General features: G+C 38.8%; 3 protein-coding genes and 1 long non-coding RNA gene across 4 annotated transcripts; 3 read left to right on the top strand and 1 right to left on the bottom strand.

Moving 5' to 3' along the window:
- Window positions 1–521: 521 nt before the first annotated feature.
- Window positions 522–1,529, top strand: LOC131253744 (LRR receptor-like serine/threonine-protein kinase EFR). Its single transcript, XM_058254882.1, has one exon. The coding sequence runs from the start codon at window positions 522–524 to the stop codon at window positions 1,527–1,529; it is 1,008 nt and encodes a 335-aa protein (XP_058110865.1).
- A 4,171-nt stretch (window positions 1,530–5,700) lies between these two features.
- LOC131252527 (uncharacterized) lies at window positions 5,701–6,300 on the bottom strand. The gene is made up of 3 exons (XR_009174514.1): window positions 6,062–6,300; window positions 5,878–5,987; window positions 5,701–5,806 (listed from the first exon to the last, which is right to left on the bottom strand). It is a non-coding gene; the product is annotated as an uncharacterized LOC131252527 (long non-coding RNA).
- Window positions 6,301–8,463: 2,163 nt separating this feature from the next.
- On the top strand, window positions 8,464–11,236 carry LOC131253743 (probable LRR receptor-like serine/threonine-protein kinase At3g47570). Its single transcript, XM_058254881.1, has 2 exons — window positions 8,464–8,543; window positions 10,645–11,236. The coding sequence occupies exons 1-2, from the start codon at window positions 8,464–8,466 to the stop codon at window positions 11,234–11,236; spliced, it is 672 nt and encodes a 223-aa protein (XP_058110864.1).
- Window positions 11,237–11,241: 5 nt separating this feature from the next.
- On the top strand, window positions 11,242–14,313 carry LOC131252524 (receptor kinase-like protein Xa21). The gene is made up of 2 exons (XM_058253106.1): window positions 11,242–11,504; window positions 13,654–14,313. Exons 1-2 carry the CDS (start codon window positions 11,402–11,404, stop codon window positions 14,052–14,054), a joined length of 504 nt encoding a protein of 167 aa, XP_058109089.1. The 5' UTR covers window positions 11,242–11,401; the 3' UTR covers window positions 14,055–14,313.
- The last annotated feature ends 8,764 nt before the right edge of the window (window positions 14,314–23,077 follow it).

Raw genomic sequence — 23,077 nt, 5'->3', positions numbered from 1 at the left:
TTGGTAGCCATCTAAGTTTTGGACCAATCTGGTATTTGTGTTTTCCTTTCATGCAGCCTACATAAACTTATGAACAGGTTGGAGGGTAAAAAAAACATCACAGTGGGCCATAGGAAGGTTTCAATGGTGGGGTCATTAGCACCACTGCTTCCTGTGATATGGTCCACTTGAGCCTTCTATCTGCCTTATTTTTGGTCCCATAGCATAAAATGGTACGATAAAATGGATAGACAGTGTGGATTAAATTCATATATCACGTGACCCTTCAAGAGCCCCTACCCCGACGGAGTCCGTCTAGTCGCGGGGCAGTAACAGTATGCAATCTGCTTCTACTGTAGGACAGAGAGCTTTTGTTCGCACAGGGCCCACAGAAATCCACGCGTTTGGAGTCGCTTGGGACCTGTTTTTTCATTAATTAAATAAATAAATAAATAAAACAAAACTGAGACGATAAGGAGCTTTGGCTTTACGATCATATTTTGTATCCTCACTTTGGCTTTCCTGCATTCACATACTCGATAATGGATCTCCCGCCTATGAACTTATGGGCATTTTGGTCATTTCTCTTTCTCTCTTCCTGTTTGTTCGGATCTTCTGCTAACTTCTCCAACGAAACTGATCGGCTTTCTTTACTGAATTTCAAACATCTGATAACTGAAGATCCTCTCAATTCCTTGAGCTCATGGAATCATACTCTCCACTTCTGTCACTGGCAAGGTGTCACATGCGGTGGTCGCCGTCATCCTCAAAGGGTCACCGCCTTAAACCTCACTGGCCAGAAATTGGTGGGTCCCATATCTCCCTTCATAGGGAACCTCTCCTTCCTCAGGAGAATCGATCTCTCAAACAACAGCTTCAGCGGCCCAATTCCTGAAGAGATGGGCCGTTTGTTCCGCTTGCAGTATCTCATGCTGCGCAATAACACATTCACCGGAGAAATTCCAGCAAATCTGACCCGCTGTTCTGAACTCCAGCTCCTTTATCTTAATGGGAATCAGCTTATAGGGAGTATTCCAACTGAGCTTGGCTCTCTGACAAAGCTCACCAGATTGATCCTTGGTCTGAACAGTCTTACAGGAAACATCACACCTTCATTTGGAAACCTTTCGTCTCTCACCTACCTTTATCTATCAATAAACAGTATAAAAGGCAGCATCCCAGATGAACTTGGTCAGTTGGTGAGGTTAAGCATTCTTGCCCTAAGTCAAAATGAAGTGTCAGGTACGATTCCGCCTCAGCTCTACAATCTCTCCTCTATTCTCTTGTTTGACGTGGGATTTAACAGATTGCATGGAAATCTTCCACCTAACATAGGCCTCACTCTTCCTAATCTCCAAGGACTCTATGCTGGAGGAAACCAATTCACAGGACCCATACCAGTTTCATTATCCAATGCTTCCGGACTTTTTCTTATTGACCTCTCTAACAATAGTTTTAGCGGATCTGTGCCTCTGAATTTTGGAAGCCTCAAGGGTCTCTCCAGGTTACGTTTGTGGGGCAATGAACTTCGAATTGGACAAAGGTCATGACTTGAGTTTTCTCATTTCTTTGATCAATTGCAGCAGCTTACAAGTACTGGACGTAGGCTTTAACCGGTTCAGTGGTGCATTGCCTGACTCCGTTGCTAATCTTTCGACCCATCTGAGAATACTAACGTTAGACAATAACATGATATTCGGAAGCATACCATCTGGGATTCAGAATCTAATCGGCTTAACATTACTGGATATGCAGCATAACTTTCTGACAGGTACAATTCCCATCAGTGTTGGGATGCTTAACACGGTGGAGAGACTCTATTTTAACAGAAATGAATTATCAGGGCAAATTCCTTCTTCCTTGGGTAACATCTCCCGATTGTTCCGCCTTGATTTATCTAGAAACAACCTAATGGGGAGAATCCCTTCAAGCCTTGGAAAATGTGTATACATGCAGTGGATATCCCTCTATAATAATAATCTTAGCGGTACCTTACCCAAACAACTTTTCAGCCTTCCCTCTTTGATTAAACTCAAATGTCGGAAACAATTCTTTTACTGGTAGTCTGCCACTGGAAGCTGGTTCGTTGAAAGCTCTCAGAAACTTCATTGTTTCTAATAACAAGTTGCACTACAACAAATGTAACATTTTTGAGCGCCACTGAAAACCCCAAAAAGCGCCGCATATGGATTTAGCGGCGCTATACAAGCGCCGATAAATGGGTGTGTCGCTAAAAGTTATGTCGGCGCTAGATACTTTCTTGCAGCGCTTGTCTGAGCACCGATAATGTAGCTTTTTCCCGACGCGAATAAACGCCGGTAAAAGTCATTCCGAGCGCTGTTAAACGTGGTTTCTGAACACTTTTTCTCCGGGGAAAGCACCGTAAGATTTCTACAGAAACGCCGCTAAAAGCCTTTGTATGGAAAAGAGGCACTAGCATGCCAGTAATTATTATTATTATATATAATTCAATCGAAACCTATATTTTTTAAATATTTGAAACATAAAAATGATGCAAATGATGCAATACAAATAAAACAGATCAACCAGTAATGAAATTGTGTTGTGATGTGGGAAATAAGGACTAGACAGGTGAACCCCCTGAAATATTGTTCTGTTTGTTTCAAGTACTACTTTCAAGGAACAATATATTACTTTGGCTTTGTGAAAGCACTGCATCAAAAACCAATTTCACAGGGTGCCATTGTGCATGTATCCAGGTATCTAGTACAACATCGCGAAGTATATGCTATGTGGCTCCAATGAAGAAGTTCCATGTATCACAGATCAAATTGATATGAGTCAGTGGAAATAAACAAAAGCATCTCTGGATGGGAGAAGTTGACAAATAGAAGAGCATGTCCTGATTAGAAAGACTATTGCAAGATCAATCAACAAGATGGGAGAAGCACCTGCATGACTTGTATGCAGCATTCAACTTTCTAGAAAATCAAAACTGATATACTAAAACAAGGAAATCCATTAATTCTCCTGATAAATCAACTAGGCACAAAACATTGACCACAATCTCAATATTCCTCGCATGAAATCCATTAATTCTCCTGATAAATCAAAACTGATATACTAAAACAAGGAACCAATTGAAGAAGTCGACAAAATTTCCACAGCTGGTAGAGGACTAAATATATCTAAATTCCAATGTGGCATACGCTTGTTATCATACAACTTAGTATCTTTGTAATTGAGGATTGGATTAGTAAGGTCTCTAAATCACCTTTACTCCTTTAAAATAATAATAATAACAATAATGGAAATTTGGGGGAAAACAATCTTATTAGGGATATGCAAGAAAAAACCCCATTCATGTCCACATCAGATTAACAGTCTGGAACATGCAAAATGATCAAAACCAAAATCTATAGAAATTTGGGGGAAAACAGAAACTGAGTAAGGAAAATCATAGAAAACAGAAACCTTATACCTTTCAAACCTAGCATCTTCAGCATCCCCATTGAGAGAAAAGTGACAACTCTTCCCACAGGATACAAGACCAAGGAAAGCCATGCAACTGGCCTGACCTAGTGTCATTGCCCACAATGGGTCAAATGAATTATAAATAATCACTTCCCCTCACTTGTAGAAATTAGACAAAGTACACATTTGTATAAAAGAAATATATCAGTAAAAGAATGAACGCAGACAATTAGGACCAATGGTCCAAATCCAACTTACATGTAAGTGCACTTAATGAACTAAAGGGGCATTATATGATCCTCCAGTCATAGCTTGTACAAGTGGGGCTCACTGGTTGATTTATAGTGGCATGAAGCTTGAAGCAAAGTAGCAAAGTAGCAAAATATTCAGGTGCAGGTGGAGATGTGCGTCTATTTCAAAAAGATGAGCTGTCACTACCTTTGAAAAATCCTGTAATGGTCTTTAATACCAGTGATTTGCATGAAATATGCAAGATGAAGCATCAAGATCTTTGAGATGTTTCAGTTAAAAGGTTTCAAGTTACCTGTAGTTCCAGATGAGAAAAGGATATTCATGAATGCTTCCACAGGTTGTTCTACTGCAGTATAATCCTTAGCCCTGCAATTTTGAGGAGAAATATACACTTAGAACTCCAAAAAACAAAGTTAGACATGGCCTATAGTTTCATGAAGAAAGAAAGGAAGCGCTAACAGATTCACGTGCAGAAGCGAAGCAGCATCTATCTCAAATATTAGCAAGTATAAATGGCGAAGAAGCAGGAGCCAGAAAACAAGTCCATAGCACAAGTTCAAAGCATGAGCAACAAATAGTAGAAGGAACCTGCAACTAAGATAATCTCTACTCTTTTTCCAACTGGAAGAGCTCCCGTACATCCCTTGTACCATTGCCCTAATTGAGATTTGGCAGTAATGATGAAACGTTACAAAACCATTTCAATAAAACCATTTCATCATCATCATCAGTCTTGCCTTGCTATTTGGACTTTGGCTTTACGAATCTTGCTTCACCAATCGAGATTCAAAATGAGAATTCTCATGATTACTTGGCACAAGTCCAAAAATAAGCTGCCTATTTAACATCAACCTCCCTCCTTTACCCAAGTTGGGGACAAACTGGCACATCAATACCAGGAGAAGTTTCATATGAAATTCTTCGCAGATGCCAAATATCATCAACCAATATGGGTCTATGCATGTCCAAAAACAGTATGCATGTTTTAAAATAGTGAATGATCTTGACAAGATACAAATGTACGGAACCTTAAGAAATTTAATCAAGGACAGGAATGATCAAGTATGACCAGCTTTACCTGGGATTCTACTTTTTTAATGCTTTTATAATTTTAATAAAAATTCATATATTTTGAAGGAAAATGCTTGTAAATTAATCCACAACAGATTGTATTCAGGCAGTTTATTCCAAAAAAGAAATACCCATTTGGATATCTTATGATCACATGAATATGCAGTTTTTATGAATTTTCACATAACGTGCATTGAACATTTCATCTGTTTGGGCCATACCATGATCATCATCGATGTACTGGTGACCCACCCAATGAGTGGATAAGTCCGATTTTTATCTATGATGATCACTATAGTCCATCAAACCTTTTGACCAGATCAGATGTTATACACATATGACACTTAGGCAGAAAAGGATTGGCTATATGTAGAAGTTTGTGTACAGTCGTTTGTGATGCCAAGGCAGATAAAACACACCAAAGCCTCTCTTCCTTTCAATGCTCCAGATCTGGAAGATTTCTTCCTGAACAGAACCGTCTTGATCCATTTTCCTGGAGATTTCCCCATGCCGCAGCTGCTAAGGCAGATACCCTAAAACCTCCAAAACCCAGAATTCAAGCCCTGCATAAGATCCAGACACCAGAAGCAGCTCAAATTCCATATATCATGGTGGGGCCCACAGAGCACCAACCATACGATAGGAATGCACAATGCACAATGCACGGTAAGAATGCTGTACCATACGATATACCATCATGAGGTTATTAAAGGTAATGGGAGACCGAGCTGATTAGGTGCAGCCCTTGCCTTATGCATGTTTGTGGGCTTGGCAAACATTTGAACATTAATATATTACTGGCAATTCAAATCAAACCTTTAAAACTGTGGACAATGTACATGGCAGTTGCAAGAACAGCAGTCCCAATGTATAAAGTGCAAATCACAATAAAACATCTCATCCTAACATATTGAAGGGTAGAAATCGGTAAAATGCAATTTTCGAGGAATGGAGTCAAACGCACCTTAGTGTATTTGAATTGTTATTCGACATTCCTGATGACAAAACTGCATTCCAGGCACTTGAAGGTCCCTTGTAGAAGCTCTAGCTGGACCTCATTCGTCCGTGTCTATGGGAGATTGGAAAATATGAGTGATGACAATGACAACCAGGGTTAACAAAAAAGTTTTGCGAAGGCACCTTGCAATTCTCATAAGTAGCTTTGACAATCTCCTTATTCAGCAATCTTGAATTAACTTTCTCCAAGAACTTCCAAGTACAGCTCATGAAAATTTGGCTCAATGCTTGCTCTGTCAAATATAATGTCCCAGTAAAGTAAAAATCACCTGATGAAACTAAAGGTTATTCATAAGATTTTTCTCACCTTTTCATCACCATATACTGAGCAAACCATGGATAGTACTACTCTTTCAGGACATCAGTAAATTCTTTTGCTTTCCCATCCATATTTGAAGCTGAAATATTATTAATAATAAATAAAATCTTGTCTTGTATCTCTGATGCAGGTTCCTGCATGAAATAAACAACAAACTCAAAACTTTCAAAATACAATTGAGATAATACCTGAATAGTCAAATAACATAGAGTAAGCACAAAACATATAGAGACGTGACTTTTGTCAATGCCACAAAGAACTATTTGCCAACATGCTAACTGTTATAAAAGAATTCAAAGAAGAAGATACAACAGTGAAAATCGCCAAAATAAAAAATAAAATTAGCTGATGTCAGAAGCATCATTTGAAGTAAGGAAGAACATACATACTGATGTCAGAAGCATCATTTGAAGTAAGGAAGAACATACATACGGTACAACAAGTTGCGGTACCTTTGCCTGTAGATGATCATTTCTCTACCACTCACACGTATGACCATGCGACTTGCGAGTCATGCAGTGTAAAATGTCAAAGTATAAAATGCCAAAAAATAGTGCGTATGAACTAATACGTGCACACTAAAATAGGATTTTTCACAATCTCTACCGTTGAATTAGCATATCCATCGATCTAGATGTCCCTATCACTAGATTGCAGCGTGGATATGTCATGGCCCAAAATTCACACCCATTTAATCAAAAAAATTTGGTGGGTTATAACTACCCTCCTTTCGAAAGCTACCCATTGACCGATCCATCTGGGACGTCGAATTCAATTGCAAGTCAGCGTAAAGGTCAAAAATTGTGGGCATGTTGGGGCTCCATATATAATAAGTTGTTTATTGTCATTCACAATCACAAGTATCATTCATCATCCAACTAACTATTAACAACTTTTACAAAAATAAAAGACATCCAACCAACTCTATATAATAACTTGCAACTTAACCTGCTGGGAACCGTCATACACCGTAATATCTTACGGCAGAGCGGGTTCTGAGGAGTTACAAGTTCGGCCTCTACTCTCTAGGAAAACACATAAATGAAGCGACAAAAATATAAATTAAGCAAGATCAATTATTTATGGAAGAGATTGATGAATAATACCTGGCAAACAAATGGAGAGAAACCCGCTGACTTACTTTGTAGAGCTATATAGGAAGAGATTGCTTGTATTGGTTCTAAGAATCAAAGATATGCAATTTGGAAGATCATGTTGAATTTCATCTAAAAAGAGGAAAAAAATCTACAGCTGAAATTCTAGAAGATACTAACATAGAACTTGGAAATTTGTTTGGAAATTTAACATATGGACAACAACTTTCAGTTTTGCTCTCCATTAAGCACCAAAAATGACAGAACAACAAATAGAGAATTGTAGCATACCCGCTAAAAGGATGTTAATCAGTTGACAGTCCTTTTTTAAGTCAATGTGAAGCTTTAAGGATTCTCTTTACTTGCATAAATTGCAGTTTTCTATTTTTTTTTACATTCAAATCAACACTGCAAATTAGGAAACGTTGACACTTGACGCCCCATCTCAAAATTTGTGAGAACACCCAAGGTTAGATATTGCTCATGTTGCAAGTAACATCACTGGCTCTTCTATTACAACCAAGCTATGTAAAATAACATATGACAAACAAAATTTTTTCGAGATGATCGTATAAGATTTGCTCAATCAGAATCTGATCCATGCACATGCATTATATATGAGGAAGAAAGATTCGTAACTGATTATCTAACAATTAAAAACTGATTATCTTATGGAATATGAAAAGCCTGAAGGAATATGACGTTAAAATTTAGTTTGTCGATGTCATCTCCGACAAAAGACTCTCATAACCTCACGTGTTTGATATTCACAATTCCAAGCACTAACCACAGGCTACATCAGAAGAACCATGCACGACATAATAGGCATAAATCGAAAAAACCACCAATGCACCAGCCATACAATCTTTTCAACATAGTAGACATTTGGAAATTTTAACTTCTAGCTGACCCCAATTAATTGGGATAAAGTTTAGATGATGATGAGATACTTGGAAATTTTAAAGAGGGTGAAGTAACCAAAAAAAATAAATTCCATTTATTCAACCTTTGAACTCAGTTCTTTGATAACATGGGAATAAATGGGAGATGCCTACTTTGAAGAGGTTAAGTCCTCAAGCAACATTTTCAATCACTGACATCTTGTCAGTTCCTCCAAAATGGCAAAGCATAACGGAAAATGATTGAAATTAAGGTATTAGATGAGTTAAACTTTAGAGGAGTACAGAGAACAATTTTCAACTAAGATGGTGACAACTGACTAATTTGTTCAGAGAATTGGTCGGCAGGCCTGACATTGCACTTGTCACATACAGGAGCCACTGATATGCAACTAAGATGGCGACAACTGCTAAAACATTTACAAGAACTGCAGCAGCTGCAGAAGGAAACAGTGAAAAAAGCATAAATGAGCTCCTGTATGTGACATTGCACTTGACAGTGATTGCATAAATAAGATGTTCTTCGTGTTCAGTACTTAAAAGGTGGAAATAATACTGATAATAGAACTCGCAACAAACTATGACAGTCTACCTTCTAATAACTGAGACACCGCATAGCCTTATACAAAAATCCACCCCAGTATATACTGATCCTGCATTCAGTAAGAAAAATAAATAATAATAATAATGTTACAAAAGCGTTCTCCTTGTAAATCAAACAGTGCACATATCTACTACCATTTGACTTTCAGTAAGACATACTTGCCATATTAAAAACATCCTTTGAGGAGAAAAAAAATTCCAAGCATATTTCTTTAATGTAGAACACTTGGATTTTGAAATGGAAATGCTATTGACATTTTACTTCTCCAAAGAAAAATTCCCTAGACAGATATTTTTTTTTTTTTTTTTTTTTTAAATAGCCATAACAGCTGTATATTTGAGATAATGCCTGCTGTGCTAGCAACCGTCCTTCAACAGTTAATTACAGAATTATAATAATCAACTACAGGAAATCTTTATTATAAGACTTGATAGGTCAAAAATAATTTGTAACATTATTATTATAATAATCAACTACAAGAAATCTTTATTATAATAATCAACTACAAGAAATCTTTCAAGTAAGTTTATACCTCATTTGTAACATGAAAACAAAGAACACGTGTAATAAATAAAAGACAGCTGAAACAGAAAATAGATTTCATCCCTGCTATGGCTACTCTCTTTTTGAACCCCACACTGCCCACATGTGCTATTGTGATACAGTCAATGCACAGTACATCAGGTGGGCACCAATGTGGATATAATGTGGCCCAAAAGGCCAGCCTGGTATAGTCCATGCCTTTTTTATTTATTCTTTTTTTGGTCATGCATGTGCGGTAGACTTGATTTACCCGAGCAGCCTGATTTTCAGGTCAAGCCACATATCCCCAGTGGGGCACACCATATGAACAACTTGAATCTTTCTAGGAGATAAGAATTCACAACCCTACTCTTACAAGTAGACATAACATTTCTCATTGCATTTTGAACCACATAGCCTTTTCATGGTTGTTAGGAAAACAGGGAACAATAAAGGGATTGTATAACTCAACAGTTACCACCTTTATATGAAGGAAACCAAAATCATATCCATCCGCCCGACCTGATTTCTGACAGAACAATATATATATATATATATACATATATATATATATATATATATATATATATAAAGGTTTTAGCTAATACCTTTGAACTTGTGAATCAGATCAACACCATCAACAACCCTGATTCGAGAATCTGCAGATGTAATAAGCACTTCTAAATTAGGGATTCGACCATGCAAATCCCTAAAAATGGATTCGACAATGCAAATCCCTAAAAATGGATTCTACAACGCAAATCCCTAATTAGGGATTTGTATTTAACAAAACATATTCCTAATCAAGTATTCTAAAATAGATCATACCTGAGAATTTGAGATTCACCAACAGCAGAAGACCGAACTGCAGCAGAGTGCAGAAAACAGATCCAAAACCCTAGGAAACAAGAGAGTAGCAGATCTAGATACTACGGAGAGATCCCAAAGCAGCCGTGAGAGAGAAAGAGGAGAGAGAAGGAGAGAGTCGTGGAGTTGCAGAGAGAGAGAGAGAGAGAGAGAGAGAGAGAGAGGTGAGAGAGTTTTTTTTTTTTTTTTAATATGGTACGAGAGCGAGAGAGAGAGAGAGAGAGAGAGAGAGAGAGAGAGAGAGAGAGAGAGAGAGAGAGATGTGAGAGAGTTTTTATTTTTTTTAATATCCATCGTTAGGTCTTCGTTAGCGCCGATAAACGTGCAGCGCAAATGCCTTTTTTACCGCTTTTTGTTGTAGTGTTGTCAGGCGAAATTCCAAGCTCACTAGGCAATTGTCTCAGCCTAGAGTATCTCCAGTTGGATGGGAACTTCTTTCAAGGATCAATTCCTTCATCATTTAGTAGTCTAAGAGGCCTTCGATCCCTGGATCTTTCACGCAACAACTTGTCTGGAGAGATTCCAAAATATCTAGAGAAGCTTATTTTTCTGCAGTATCTAAATCTGTCTTTCAATAATTTCGAGGGTGAATTACCAAAACAAGGGGTCTTCAGAAATGCCAGTCAAGTTTCAGTACTTGGAAATAGTAAGCTTTGTGGGGGTATTCAAGAATTACAATTTGCCTCCATGCTTTAGCCAAGCTTCCAAGAAACAAGGGATGTCTCATGCTTCAAAAGTAAAATTCTCAATAATTGGTGCTGTCCTGTTTCTTATTTCATTATCATGCTTCTTTGCCACTCTTTATTGGGTAAGCAAGATGAGAAGGAAACCTGTTGCTGTGCCTTCTGCGGAGGATTCTTTTGTGAACGTATCTTATGCAGAACTCTTTAAAGCAACAGATGGGTTCTCCTCGGCCAATTCGGTCGGCACTGGAAGTTTTGGCACTGTATTTAAAGGAATTCTAGATCGTCTTGGAACTATGGTAGCAATTAAAGTCTTCAACCTTCAACGACAAGGAGCTATGAGGAGCTTCATTGCCGAATGTGAGGCCTTGAGAAACATTAGGCATCGGAATCTTGTTAAGATCATAACTTGTTGCTCAAGCATTGATTTTGAAGGAAATGATTTTAAAGCTCTAGTTTACGAGTACATGCCTAATGGAAGTCTAGAGAAGTAGTTGCACGGAGATGGTCATGACCAGCTGGGAAGGAAATTGAAGTTTACTCAAAGGCTAAACATAGCCATAGATGTGGCTTTTGCACTGGATTATCTACATAATGACTGCGAAACGTCAATCATTCATCGAGATTTAAAGCCGAGCAACATTCTTCTTGATGATGACATGACTGCTCATGTGGGCGATTTTGGGCTGGCTAGGTTCTTATCTGAGGTTGCTCAAACTAGCTCAGTTGGAATGAAGGGATCTATTGGATACATCGCTCCAGGTAACAATCTTATCTAGTTCCCTACACACACACACACACCAGTACCCCGGACTCCCAGTCTATTTGCTTGTTGGAGACTGGACCTGTGACCAAACTAGGGGTGAGCATGGTGTGTATGTAAAATCCACTAGTCAGGTTTAATTTTCTATTCTAATCTTCCAAAATTTTCATATTTTATAGGTCTCGTATAAGGGAACTTCTTACTGTATAGGTATGGTATTTTTATAGTGGGTCCCAGCTGTTGATTGGTTTAGGTTTTTATATGCTCCACATATGACTGAGGCCTGTTCCTTAATGGGCTCTAGCAAGTGTGTTGCCTTGGCCTAATCGTTATGCCCACCCTTGATTTTTTTCGGGGCTCACTTGAGTTGCAAAACAGAGTCATTTTTTTGCCCAATCCTTCATCTAATCTAAATGAAAGGTCTCTCTCTCTCTCTCTCTCTCTCTCTCTCTCTCTCTCTCTCTATATATATATATATATATATATGTGTGTGTGTGTGTGTGTGTGTGTGTGTGTGTGTGTGTGTGTGTGTGTATAAACAGAACCTTTGTATTAATTGAAAGTATGAGATACAAAGAGGGACAGAGGACCATTTGGATGGGACCCACGGGAAAAGGAGGGGCCCAATCTATCATGTTTACTGATGTAGAGCAGGTCGCGGACAGTTACATGGCCAAGATGGATCAGAAAAGGCCCGGTCGACGACAGAAGTGATCCGGACCATCGAACCTTAAATCGGGCGTATCTTGCAATCCGGAATGAGTTATCTGACGTAAAATATATGATTTTGGGGTAGAACGAGCTACTGAAGCCAACCAACCCAGCTACACCGGGTTGCGCAGCCCGAAATTGCGAAAAACCCCTGAATCGATGGTCGTTTCCTCGTTTTAATTTCGCTTTTACTATAAATAGTAAGTTTTAGTTTGATTATAACTCTTCATCTGTCGGGCTTTAGGAGTTGCGCCCAACGTGAAAAGAGCTTAGAATAATTAGGAGAACGGTTTGTGAAGCCAAATAGGACACTTACTATTTTTGGCTGAAACCCTTGCGCACTAGTAGACATCACGACCGTCTATAAATAGTAAGTTTACTATTTATAGTAAGTCGCGGATTCTAAGAGTTTGAGTTGTAGTTTGATTCCGATTTCTTTCCCATTGCTTGGTACCCCTATTTAAAGGGTTGTGAACTCGTTTTTATTGATCAATTAATCAATTTCAAATTTATTAGAATTTATTTCTATTTTCTGCTTTCTTTCCTCATGGATTCGAGAAGTCTCTATGAGGAGTCCAGAGAAGCTCCGTGGATTCGGAGTAGTTATCCTCATCACGTTCATCCCTGCATCATTTACACTATGTTTTTATGGGGCATTCTAATTGAACAAATGAAAGGTCTATATGGCCTGGGTTGCATAGTACATCATGGAGAATGGAGTTTGCTAAGCTACAAGCACATATGGGAGCCTATTACACACCATGAATTTGTAAAATTGGTACATGAGTGCGATCTAATCCATGGGGTGGACCCAGTCAAGTACTTGACCTAGACCAGATTCAGACCTGACTTGAGCCTAAATCAAAACAAAGGTACAAGGACCTGATGGATACCCAAACTCAATTTTATCTGGATCGAGGTCTGAAAAACAACGACCTTAGATTTAAAGGACCCACATGCCGCAAGACTCAAAAACTTGATGGCATCAAAATCTCATTGATTTTAAAGATCTACATGTACCAAACAGAAGTCCCTTGCAGCCCACATGAATCACACCATAGTAAAGTGTACAGACTTCTTTTTTGATAACATCTTTAGTTAAGATATGTATTACACATGAATCACACCATAATAAGGTAAAAAGAATTATTTTTTGATAATGTCTTTAGTTAAAATATGAGTATAAGTCATCTGTTCACATGATGATGGAAGTGTTGAGTTCTTTCATTTGAGTAGTACAATTTTGTTAAATGTAGAACATTTTTGCAAGAACTTATGAGTTCATAGCACACTATTGATGTTAGAATTTTGAATACTTAGACCAATTACTTGTTTAAATAGAATATTCCCTTTCTCGTCTATCTCCAAATTCAACCTTTGATATTATTTATATTTAAATGGTCACTTACATTTCAATATAAGATGTATAAATTACAGAGTATGCAATGGGCAGTAAAGCATCTACACAAGGAGATGTTTACAGCTATAGAATCCTTCTATTGGAGATGATCATTGGAAAGGGGCCAACTGATGATATGTTTAAGGACAATCTAAGCCTTCATCATTTTGCTAAGTTGGCTTTGCCTGAACAAGTAATGGAGATTGTTGATCCACAATTGCTCATGGAAGAAGCTGAAGTTATTCAACACAATGAAAATCATCTGGGTAGAAGAAATAGAATGCATGATTGCTTGCTTTCAATGGTCAAAATTGGTGTTTTGTGCTCTGCGGAATCTCCAAGAGAACGAATGTGGATGAAAGATGTTGTTGCAGAAATGCATGCAATCAAGGACTTGTATCTTGGGGTCGGGATTCACCGAGACAAACAAGTTAGGTAGCAAATATTAGATGAAGGTTCTTCTTACCTTAGTCATTACTAAATTATTATTGGTAGTTATGCTGAGAAAGATTTCAAAATAAAATTTGTTTAATAAATTTCTAAACAAGCTCTAAATATAATTAGATTTGGCATAAGAGTGTGCTTGTATTGATATTGATTGTATGAAAAGACCTGTTTCTTTTTCTTTGTTTTATCTTGTATTGGACAAAGGGTGATTGTATCATGAATTTAATAAGAAAAAGTCATGATCTTATTATAATTAGAATACTATTGGGTTAGAAAAATGTTTAGTCACTAATATATTTTTTGCAAAAGTTCTAAAATGATATTTTAATCTTAAGGAACTAGTTTAGCTGTTGGAGTACCAACTCCCAACTTTATATTATAAGTCTGAAATCATCATCTAGGATCAACAAATCCAACGCCTAATTCCTGGTGACTAAAATGAGATAAACTCATTTTTAGGTGCTTACCAAACAGAGATGGTGTTTTACCCTTGCAGAGCAAAATGATCTCGGCTTTTCAAGGCCACAGAGCTGGGTGGATCTTTGATTGTGGGGCCAACCATGATGTATGTGTTTTATATCCACAACATCCATCTGTTTTGCCAGCTTATTTTATGGAAATGAGCCTGATAATAAAGCAGATCCACATCTCAGGTGGAGCACGCCACAGAAACAGTGTTGATTGATGCCCACAATTAGAAACTTTATAGGCCACACAAGTTTTAGATCAAGCTGAGATTTATGTGTTCCCTTCATTTAGGTTAGTGAGACCTTATTAACAGGTTGGATGCAAACAAACATTGTGATGGGCCTAAGAAACTTTTAAATGATGAGTGTTCAATCACTACTATTTCTTGTGGTGTGGTCCATCTGAAATTTGGATCTGCTTCATTTTTAGTTCATGCTCTTAAAATGAGCTGGAAAAATGAATGGACAATATGGGGTATAAAACATATACATCACAGTTGCCTCCCCCGTCCTAGATCCACTGAATCTATGTCCACAGGGAGAGAACATGGAAACCTTACAGCCATGTCACGATGCTTTTCTGCAAAATAATTTTGTGGGACCCATTCAATCAGAAGAACAAATGCCAGAGAAGAACTGACAAAGGGAAGAGTGATGAATAGTGCACCTTTTGGATTATGGCCCATCTACAACAGGACCCACGAATTGGATAGTCTGGATCAACAAGGACCCCTGTTATGTAACACTTGCAGGTGATCCAAGCCATTCATCATGTTCAATTACTCTATGTGTGCACTTTACCAAAATCAGACTGGTCTACATAAAACTTGTTTATGATACATGTGCAGTGCCGGACTATTATCACATGCTTAATCTTGAAGGAAGGTTAGCAAAATCAGGGCAGTTTCGTGAGAGGCATTGAGCTGCCCGGGTATTTCTATGCCACCACCAGGGCGAGGGCATGACAAACTCATCTTCCATAAGGGGTCGTTTGGCACCATGGATATGGAGGCTTTCAGGGGATTTCAAATCCCCTTATATGTTTGGCATCATAAAGTAAATGGGGATTTCAAATTCCCTCAGAGAGGGTTTCAAATCCAAGGTGAATTGTTGGATTATATCTAAAATCCTCTTAAGAGTTGCATGTGTAACATGTGTCACTAAGCAATTAATCTATTGGCCACATGGCCCACTGATGATATCCCGAAACAATCAGATTATCAATTCACTATAATTACTTTAATACTATGTTTTGGCCTTATTCATGGCTCATGCTTTGGATTGGTGTGATCCTTGGTGTAATATTGAAATGTCCGGTCCACCTTTTTGAGTGGTGTAGATTCCGTAGCATGCAGTGATTAAGAAATTCTTCGTACCTTCCTACCATGGTGAGGATATTTTAAGATGTCTGGGGTAGATATGACAGTGCAAATAGTTGATCCAACATATTGTAACAGCAAATATTTATTACAGAATTCCATCCATCAAACTTCAATTTCCCATGCTAATCGACTAACCCCATCAAAGTTCGATTTGAACCATTTTACCACCAAAGCAGGGAAAACATTTGGATCGCGTCAATTGTTCCACGGGCTATTCTCCATAGACTTGACTTCTTTCCATATAGGATGAAGATGGGGTAAGATTGAGGTGGGGCCTGCTATATATGTGCATTTGGATTCAGGCCATTACCAGCGACTGCCATCTTTGCCCTCAGATCTAAGGAAGGAGGAGCCGAATATGTGGTTGATTTAAACAGGCCATCAGTTTTCTTGTTTGGGCTTTTCAATCCAGTCTATTATATGGTTGCATCAGTCTCACTGCAAAAATATTGATCTGGACATCCAATTGTACAATTTGTGACTTAAATAATTTGTTTTTTTTAAGGAAAAAAAAAAACAATGAAACAAAATAGTTGAATATTTTATTAGTAGGATGTAGATATTAGTGTTGAATATATGGAATGATTAGGGCTAGCAATGGGCCAAGCCTGGGCCAGGAAAAATCAATATTTTGAATATGGGTGAGCCAACCCAACGCCACGCGCCTTGCTCATTTTCGTCCATTGTATGTTATTTTGACCTCTAATTGGATTGAACTTTGGTGTAGTTATGAGTGACCTGTAGTCTAATTTTGGTGGTGCACTGGTGCTTAAGATGCATAGCAGGTTGTCGATTAACTGTTTGTGACGTTTTTGGTTTTTTTTTTTTTTTCTTACCCTGTGCTTTGTATTGGTGTGTTCCTTGTTGTTTTAAGTGGATTGCCTAGTGCCCTAGGTGCTGTGGGGCCATCTTGATGTATGTATGTTATATATATACCATTCATCCATTTTGCAAGCTTATTTTAGGATATGAGCCCAAAAAGATGGAGTAGATCCAAAGCTCAAGTGGACCACATCATTGGAAATATTGGTGATTGAACGTCACCATTAAAAAGTTCTTGAGGGCACAAAAGTTTTGAATGAAGCGGATATTTGTGTTTTCCCTTTATCTAGGTTTGGGAGATGATGTAGAGCGGGTCGCGGACAGTTACATGGCCAAGATGGATCAGAAAAGGCCTGGTCGACGACAGAAGTGATCCAGACCATCGAACCTTAAATCGGGCGTATCTTGCAATCCGGAATGAGTTACTAGACGTAAAATATATGATTTTGGGGTAGAACGAGCTACTTAAGCCAACCAACCCAGCTGTGCTGGGTTGCGCAGCCCGGAATTGCGAAAAACCCCTGGATCGACGGTCGTTTTCCTGTTTTAATTTCGTTTTTACTATAAATAGTAAGTTTTAGTTTGATTATAACTCTTCATCCGTCGGGCTTTAGGAGTTGCGCCCGGCGTGAAAAGAGCTTAGAATAATTAGGAGAACGGTTTGATGAAGCCAAATAGGACACTTACTATTTTTGGCCGAAAACCTTGCACACTAGTAGACATCACGTTCGTCTATAAATAGTAAGTTTTATAGTAAGTCGCGGATTCTAGGAGTTTGAGTTGTAGTTTGATTCTGATTTCTTTCCCATTGCTTGGTACCCCTATTTAAAGGGTTGTGAACTCGTTTTTATTTATCAATTAATCAATTTCGAATTTATTAGAATTTATTTCTATTTTCTGCTTTCTTTCCTCGTGGATTCGAGAAGTCTCTGTGAGGAGTCCAGAGAAGCTCCGTGGATTCAGAGTAGTTATCCTCATCACGATCATCCCTGCGTCAGGAGACCTTATCAATAGGTCGGATGACAAATTAGTATCATGGTTGGTTGTCTTTATCCCCACAATTTTTTGTGGTGTGGTCCACTTGAGCTTTGGATCTGCTTCATTTTCGGGTTCATGCTCTAAAAGGAGGTGGTAACATAGGTGGACGGTGTAGATATATAACACATACATCACGGTAGGCCCCACGGCGCCCAGGTGAAATTCCCTTCGCTATGTCATATTGAATTGTCAAATTCACCTTCGAAGTGGCGTGCCGTGTGGTCCAAAGTATTCCGTGGATCTGGAAGTTCTTCTTACCCTTGCGAGAAGATTTTAGATGTTTGGCCAGATATCTGACGATGTAGATTTTCTTTATTTCTTTTTTCCAAAAAACGTGAAGCTCACTGCATGTAATTTCGTTGGTGTAAATTAAAGAGTTGTTTGGCACATTAAAAAAAAAAAAAAACTTTTATTTTGAAAATAGATTGTCCAATAACCCTTTGGTTTTATCATTTAATTTTATAGAAACTAACAAAACAGTTCTTAAAAAAATAAGTGACGAAAACGTCACTTAGTTTTTAAGAGCTCATTTGAATTATACAAGTCGATATCTTTAGTTAATTTTTGGACAAGTTTGTCTTTAAATTTTTTAAGTAATTCTCATCTCGTCATCTTCTTTTCTCTTTACAGTTTCTTTAGGATAGACCCACATAATTAATGACTAATGTGACTTTACATGATCAATGGTCCACATCAAAGTGGGCACATATAATGCACAGTCACATTAAAGGTGGGCCCCACATGATGGATGATCTACATCAAAGTGGGCACATATAATGCACAGTCACATTAAAGGTGGGACCCGCGTGATGGATGGTGGACGTTGAATGTGGGACCACTTGATGGAGGGTTGATATCAAAGGTGGGCTGACATGACGAATGGCCCATGTTGAAGGTTGAGCCCCACATGATGGATGGTCTACAGTAAAGGTGGGACCCACATGATAGATGGTGGACATTGAAGCTGGACCCCACATGATAGATGGTGGACATTGAAGCTGGACCCCAAATGATGAATGGCCCACAACAAAATATGGCCTCGCATGATGGACTATTCACATCAAGCGGGTCCCACGAGATGGGTGGTAAATAACAAAGGTGGGACCTACATGATGGATGGCCCACTTCAAAATGCGGCCCGAAATGATAGACTAAACACATTAAGCGGGCCCCACATGATGGATGGTGGAGATCAAAGGTGGACTCACATGATGAACGGCCCATATTGAAGGTATGGCTTTACATGATGAACGGTCCACATCAAGGTGGGCCCACATAATGCATGGTTCAAATCGAAGGTGGGCCCCATATGATGGATGGTCCACATCAAAGTGTGGCCCAACATGATGACCGTCCACGTTAAGTGGGCCCCACTTAATGGATGATGGACATTGAACGTGGGCCAACATGATGGACAATTGACATCAAAGGTGGGCCGACATGATGAACTACCCATATTGAAGGTGGGGCCCCACACAACGAATGGTCTACATCAAAGTGGGCCCACATAATGGACATAGTGGGCTTCATATGATGAATAGCCCACATCAATGTGTGACCCCTCATGATGGACAATCCACAAGTGGGCCCCACCTAATGGACGGTCCACATCCAAGGTCTCGCATGATAAACGGCCAATATCCAAAGTGGCCCAACATGATGGATGATCCGCATAGATGGCGTGTCCCATACGATGGATGGTAGATATCAAAAGTAAGCCCCACATTATGGACAATCCACTTCCAAGGTAGGTTCCACACAAAGGACAAATCAAATGTGAAATCTATTTGATGGGTGATGGATAGTGAACATTGAGGGGCCCCATATAAAGGACAATTAGCATTGATGGTGGGCCCCACATGATAAATGACTTACATCAAGGTGGGTTCTATATAATGGATGGTCCACATCAAAGCTCAGCCCTTCATAATGAATGGTCTGCATCTAAGACGGGCCTCACATGATGGACAACCCACTTTGAAGGTTTAGCTTACACGATGGATGGTCTACATTAAAGGTGGGCTCTATATGATGTACGATCCACATCCAATATCCTGCATAATGGATGGCTCGAATGTCTTTAAACATGAAGATTGCAGCCATCCATTGTTTTGTCATTTAGGATATGGTTAGTCTACGGTGAGATCCACCAAAACAACCACCTGGACTGCTTTTATAATGGAGTGTTATCATATTCTCTCAAAATGACATCTACTGCTACAAAACGCTCTTATTTAAATGTTCTACTAAATATGTTTATTTCAAATAAGTAGTTTTTTTTTTTTTTTTCTAAAAGATGCCAAAGAAACATGTTGGACATTTATGTTCATTTGGGTGGCCCCATGAAAACACCAGGCCATACATATTGCATAAATCCAAATTAGCATAAACAAAAACAAAACAAAATAGCCCATAGCCTACTCATTTCAACCATCCCTCCTAGTGGACCAAAACAAAGCCTTCGCATCTCTAAAATTCTGGAAGCCGAGCTGCCTGAAGCCAACCCACACTGCTGTCTATCGACGGTGTGTATAAATTCTGTAAGCCAGACTGCCTGAAACCAACCTGCACTGCTGTGTGCGTACAGACGGTGTGCATGTGCGTGTTATCACAGCAGAGGATACACGGCTGGCGGAGGATACACGGCATCCCTTTTGTACCTAGACTCGCTTACTTTTCAATGACCAGAGTAGATAGCGCATTGCTTTCCTCAGTAGACTTGCACTTCCTTCCACATTCATATGAATACGGGGAGCAATTAGGAAACACAAGTCTAGCCAACAGTCAACATCAAATGAGAAAATTCTTTTCCAGTGGAGCCCTCAGTAGATGAAAATTGTGGATCCAATTATATGAAGATGGCTGGCAAAACAGATGGATGGCATTAATATAAAATACATAAATTACAATGGCCCCACAGCGCCTTGGTGGCAGGGTCACCAGGATACTGCTTCCCTTGCCATGATATTGAACTATCAGATTGACCTTTGAAGTGGCACAAGATCCAAAGTGATCAGTGGATCTAGAACTTCTTCGTACCATTGTGAGGTTATTTTGAGATGTTTTGGGCAGATGATGGAGTAGATATTCGATTTAACACATTTTAACCATCATCAAATTTCTGTAATTTTTTATGCTAATCAAAAGGAGCAAGGATTGAACATCTACCATTGGAACCCTTTTTGGGTCAGAAGTTTTGGACTAATATGAAATTTATTTTTCCCTTTAATTCAGGTCTTTGTGACCTTATGAATAGATTGGGTGGAAAATAAATGTTATGGTGGGCCCAATGAATGGTTTAACGGTGAAATCATTATCCTAACTGCTAATTGAAGTGAGATTCAGATAATCTTTGGTTATGATTCATTTTTGGATCATTTTCTAAAATGATCTCTAAAAAAAATAAAATAAAATAAAATAAAATAGATGAACGGTATAGGTATAATAAATACATCACTTTAGGACCCATGTAACTTTGATCTTCTTAAACTGTTCCTACAACTCGAAGCTCGAGCATATAAAATCACTTGTTAGGTCCACTTGAAATTTGGTTGTATCTGAAACTTGGTTTAACCCCTCAACCAAGTGAGATACACATAATGGATGGGCTGGATTTATGAACCACATCTTTGTGGGCCCAATAGATGATTATGAATATTTAATGGAGGGTAAATCTCTCAACTTGTGTGTGGTATGGCCCACTTTGATGTAGGTGTTAAGCCACTTAATCCACCATGGTTATGACATGACATATATTTAAGATCCTCGTCATTCATCGATTTTATAACTCTTTTGACGATATGTTACCAAGACTCAGGCCCATCCAATGATTAGATAGTCGTACAGCCTGAAATAATGCAAATTGAACTCTCATCCTTGAAAATTTGTTATGGGCCATCCTGATGATGTATTAGATATTCAACCCATCTAGGCCATGTACCGGGTCCCCTCTAGGGCATTGTCCCAAAGATCAGTCAATCTAACCTGAATTGGACCATATAATACAAGGCTGTGAGAATAAGGACTTAACTATTGAATCCAACCTAAGGCCACCATGGTGTATCTATTTAATCCATGCGGACCATCCACTTCCTCATATCATTTTAGGATTTGGATTAGAATCAAAGTAGACCTAAGTCTTAAGTGGATCACACACGACTTAACCTCATGCGAAAGCCCCATGAGCTCCACCACATAGAACTCATTGTAAATTCTATTGATGTGTGGGCCCAAGAATGTTAAGGCCCGTTTTGAGTGGACGTCATGTGGGCCCATCAATGGTAGCCTTGTTTGGGCCAACCATTGGGTCTTTTCGACAAGAGTTTGTAATCTCCATGTGTTGAACATATGACGAACTGGTATTGTAATTTTTGAAGTAATGATGATTAATCCCTTAAATGGGCTGATTGTGGACAACCCTTGATCACTTGACACTTTGGTTAGAGTACGACCATAAGTAATAGGATCATGTGACTTGTGTTTAAACCCTTAAACATGTTTAATTATAACAAATATGTACACTCTAGTGGTGTGAGGGTGTGATATACCTGTTTGGTCCATTAATCATGTAGGTATTTGATGTATGTGTAGCCACCTAATCATAGGCAATGGTGGAGTATGTGTAGTATATGTAGTTATCTAATTGTAGAAATGTGAAATACGTATAAGGCCACCTAACTATATGAAATCAAGTGGCATTTGTGACCATTTAACAACGTAGGTTTGTGCTTATCGATATAGATACCGCCACTTGAATCACATATAACTAAGTTGTACACTAAACCGAATGTGATGTAGGATTATATGACCCAAGCTAATGCTATCAAGGTCCTGGATTCTATACATTGTGATCTCTAAACCGTAAATGGTACGATGAAATGTGGCTCTTGGCCCTTAACCATGCGACACCAAATATGAGCCATTAACTATGTGACGTGTGAAGTGGTTGTAGTATAAGACTTATCATAATTGGTGTAGACATGTATTCGTGGCCTATGGGCAAGGCCCATTGAGATATATTTTCGGCCCATATGATGAGGCTCAATGTGATGTATTTTTAGCCCATGTGATGTGGCCCATAGTGATGTGTATTAGGCTCAGGTATGTGGCTTACCTGTGAAATAGATTTGAGGCCACTTGCAATGTATTCGAGGCCCATGGGTGAGGCCCAATGTGATGTATTTGAGACCCATGGGTGTGGCTCATTGAGATGTATTTTATGACCATGGGTTATGACTCGTTATGATGTATTTGATGCCCATGTGTAGGGCCCACCTATTCTGTATTTGAAGCCCATGGGTTGTGAA

The sequence above is a fragment of the Magnolia sinica genome, chromosome 8 (assembly GCF_029962835.1).
Source record: "Magnolia sinica isolate HGM2019 chromosome 8, MsV1, whole genome shotgun sequence".
In the NCBI taxonomy this organism is placed as follows: domain Eukaryota; kingdom Viridiplantae; phylum Streptophyta; class Magnoliopsida; order Magnoliales; family Magnoliaceae; genus Magnolia; species Magnolia sinica.
This window is presented reverse-complemented; position numbering and strand designations above follow the sequence as displayed.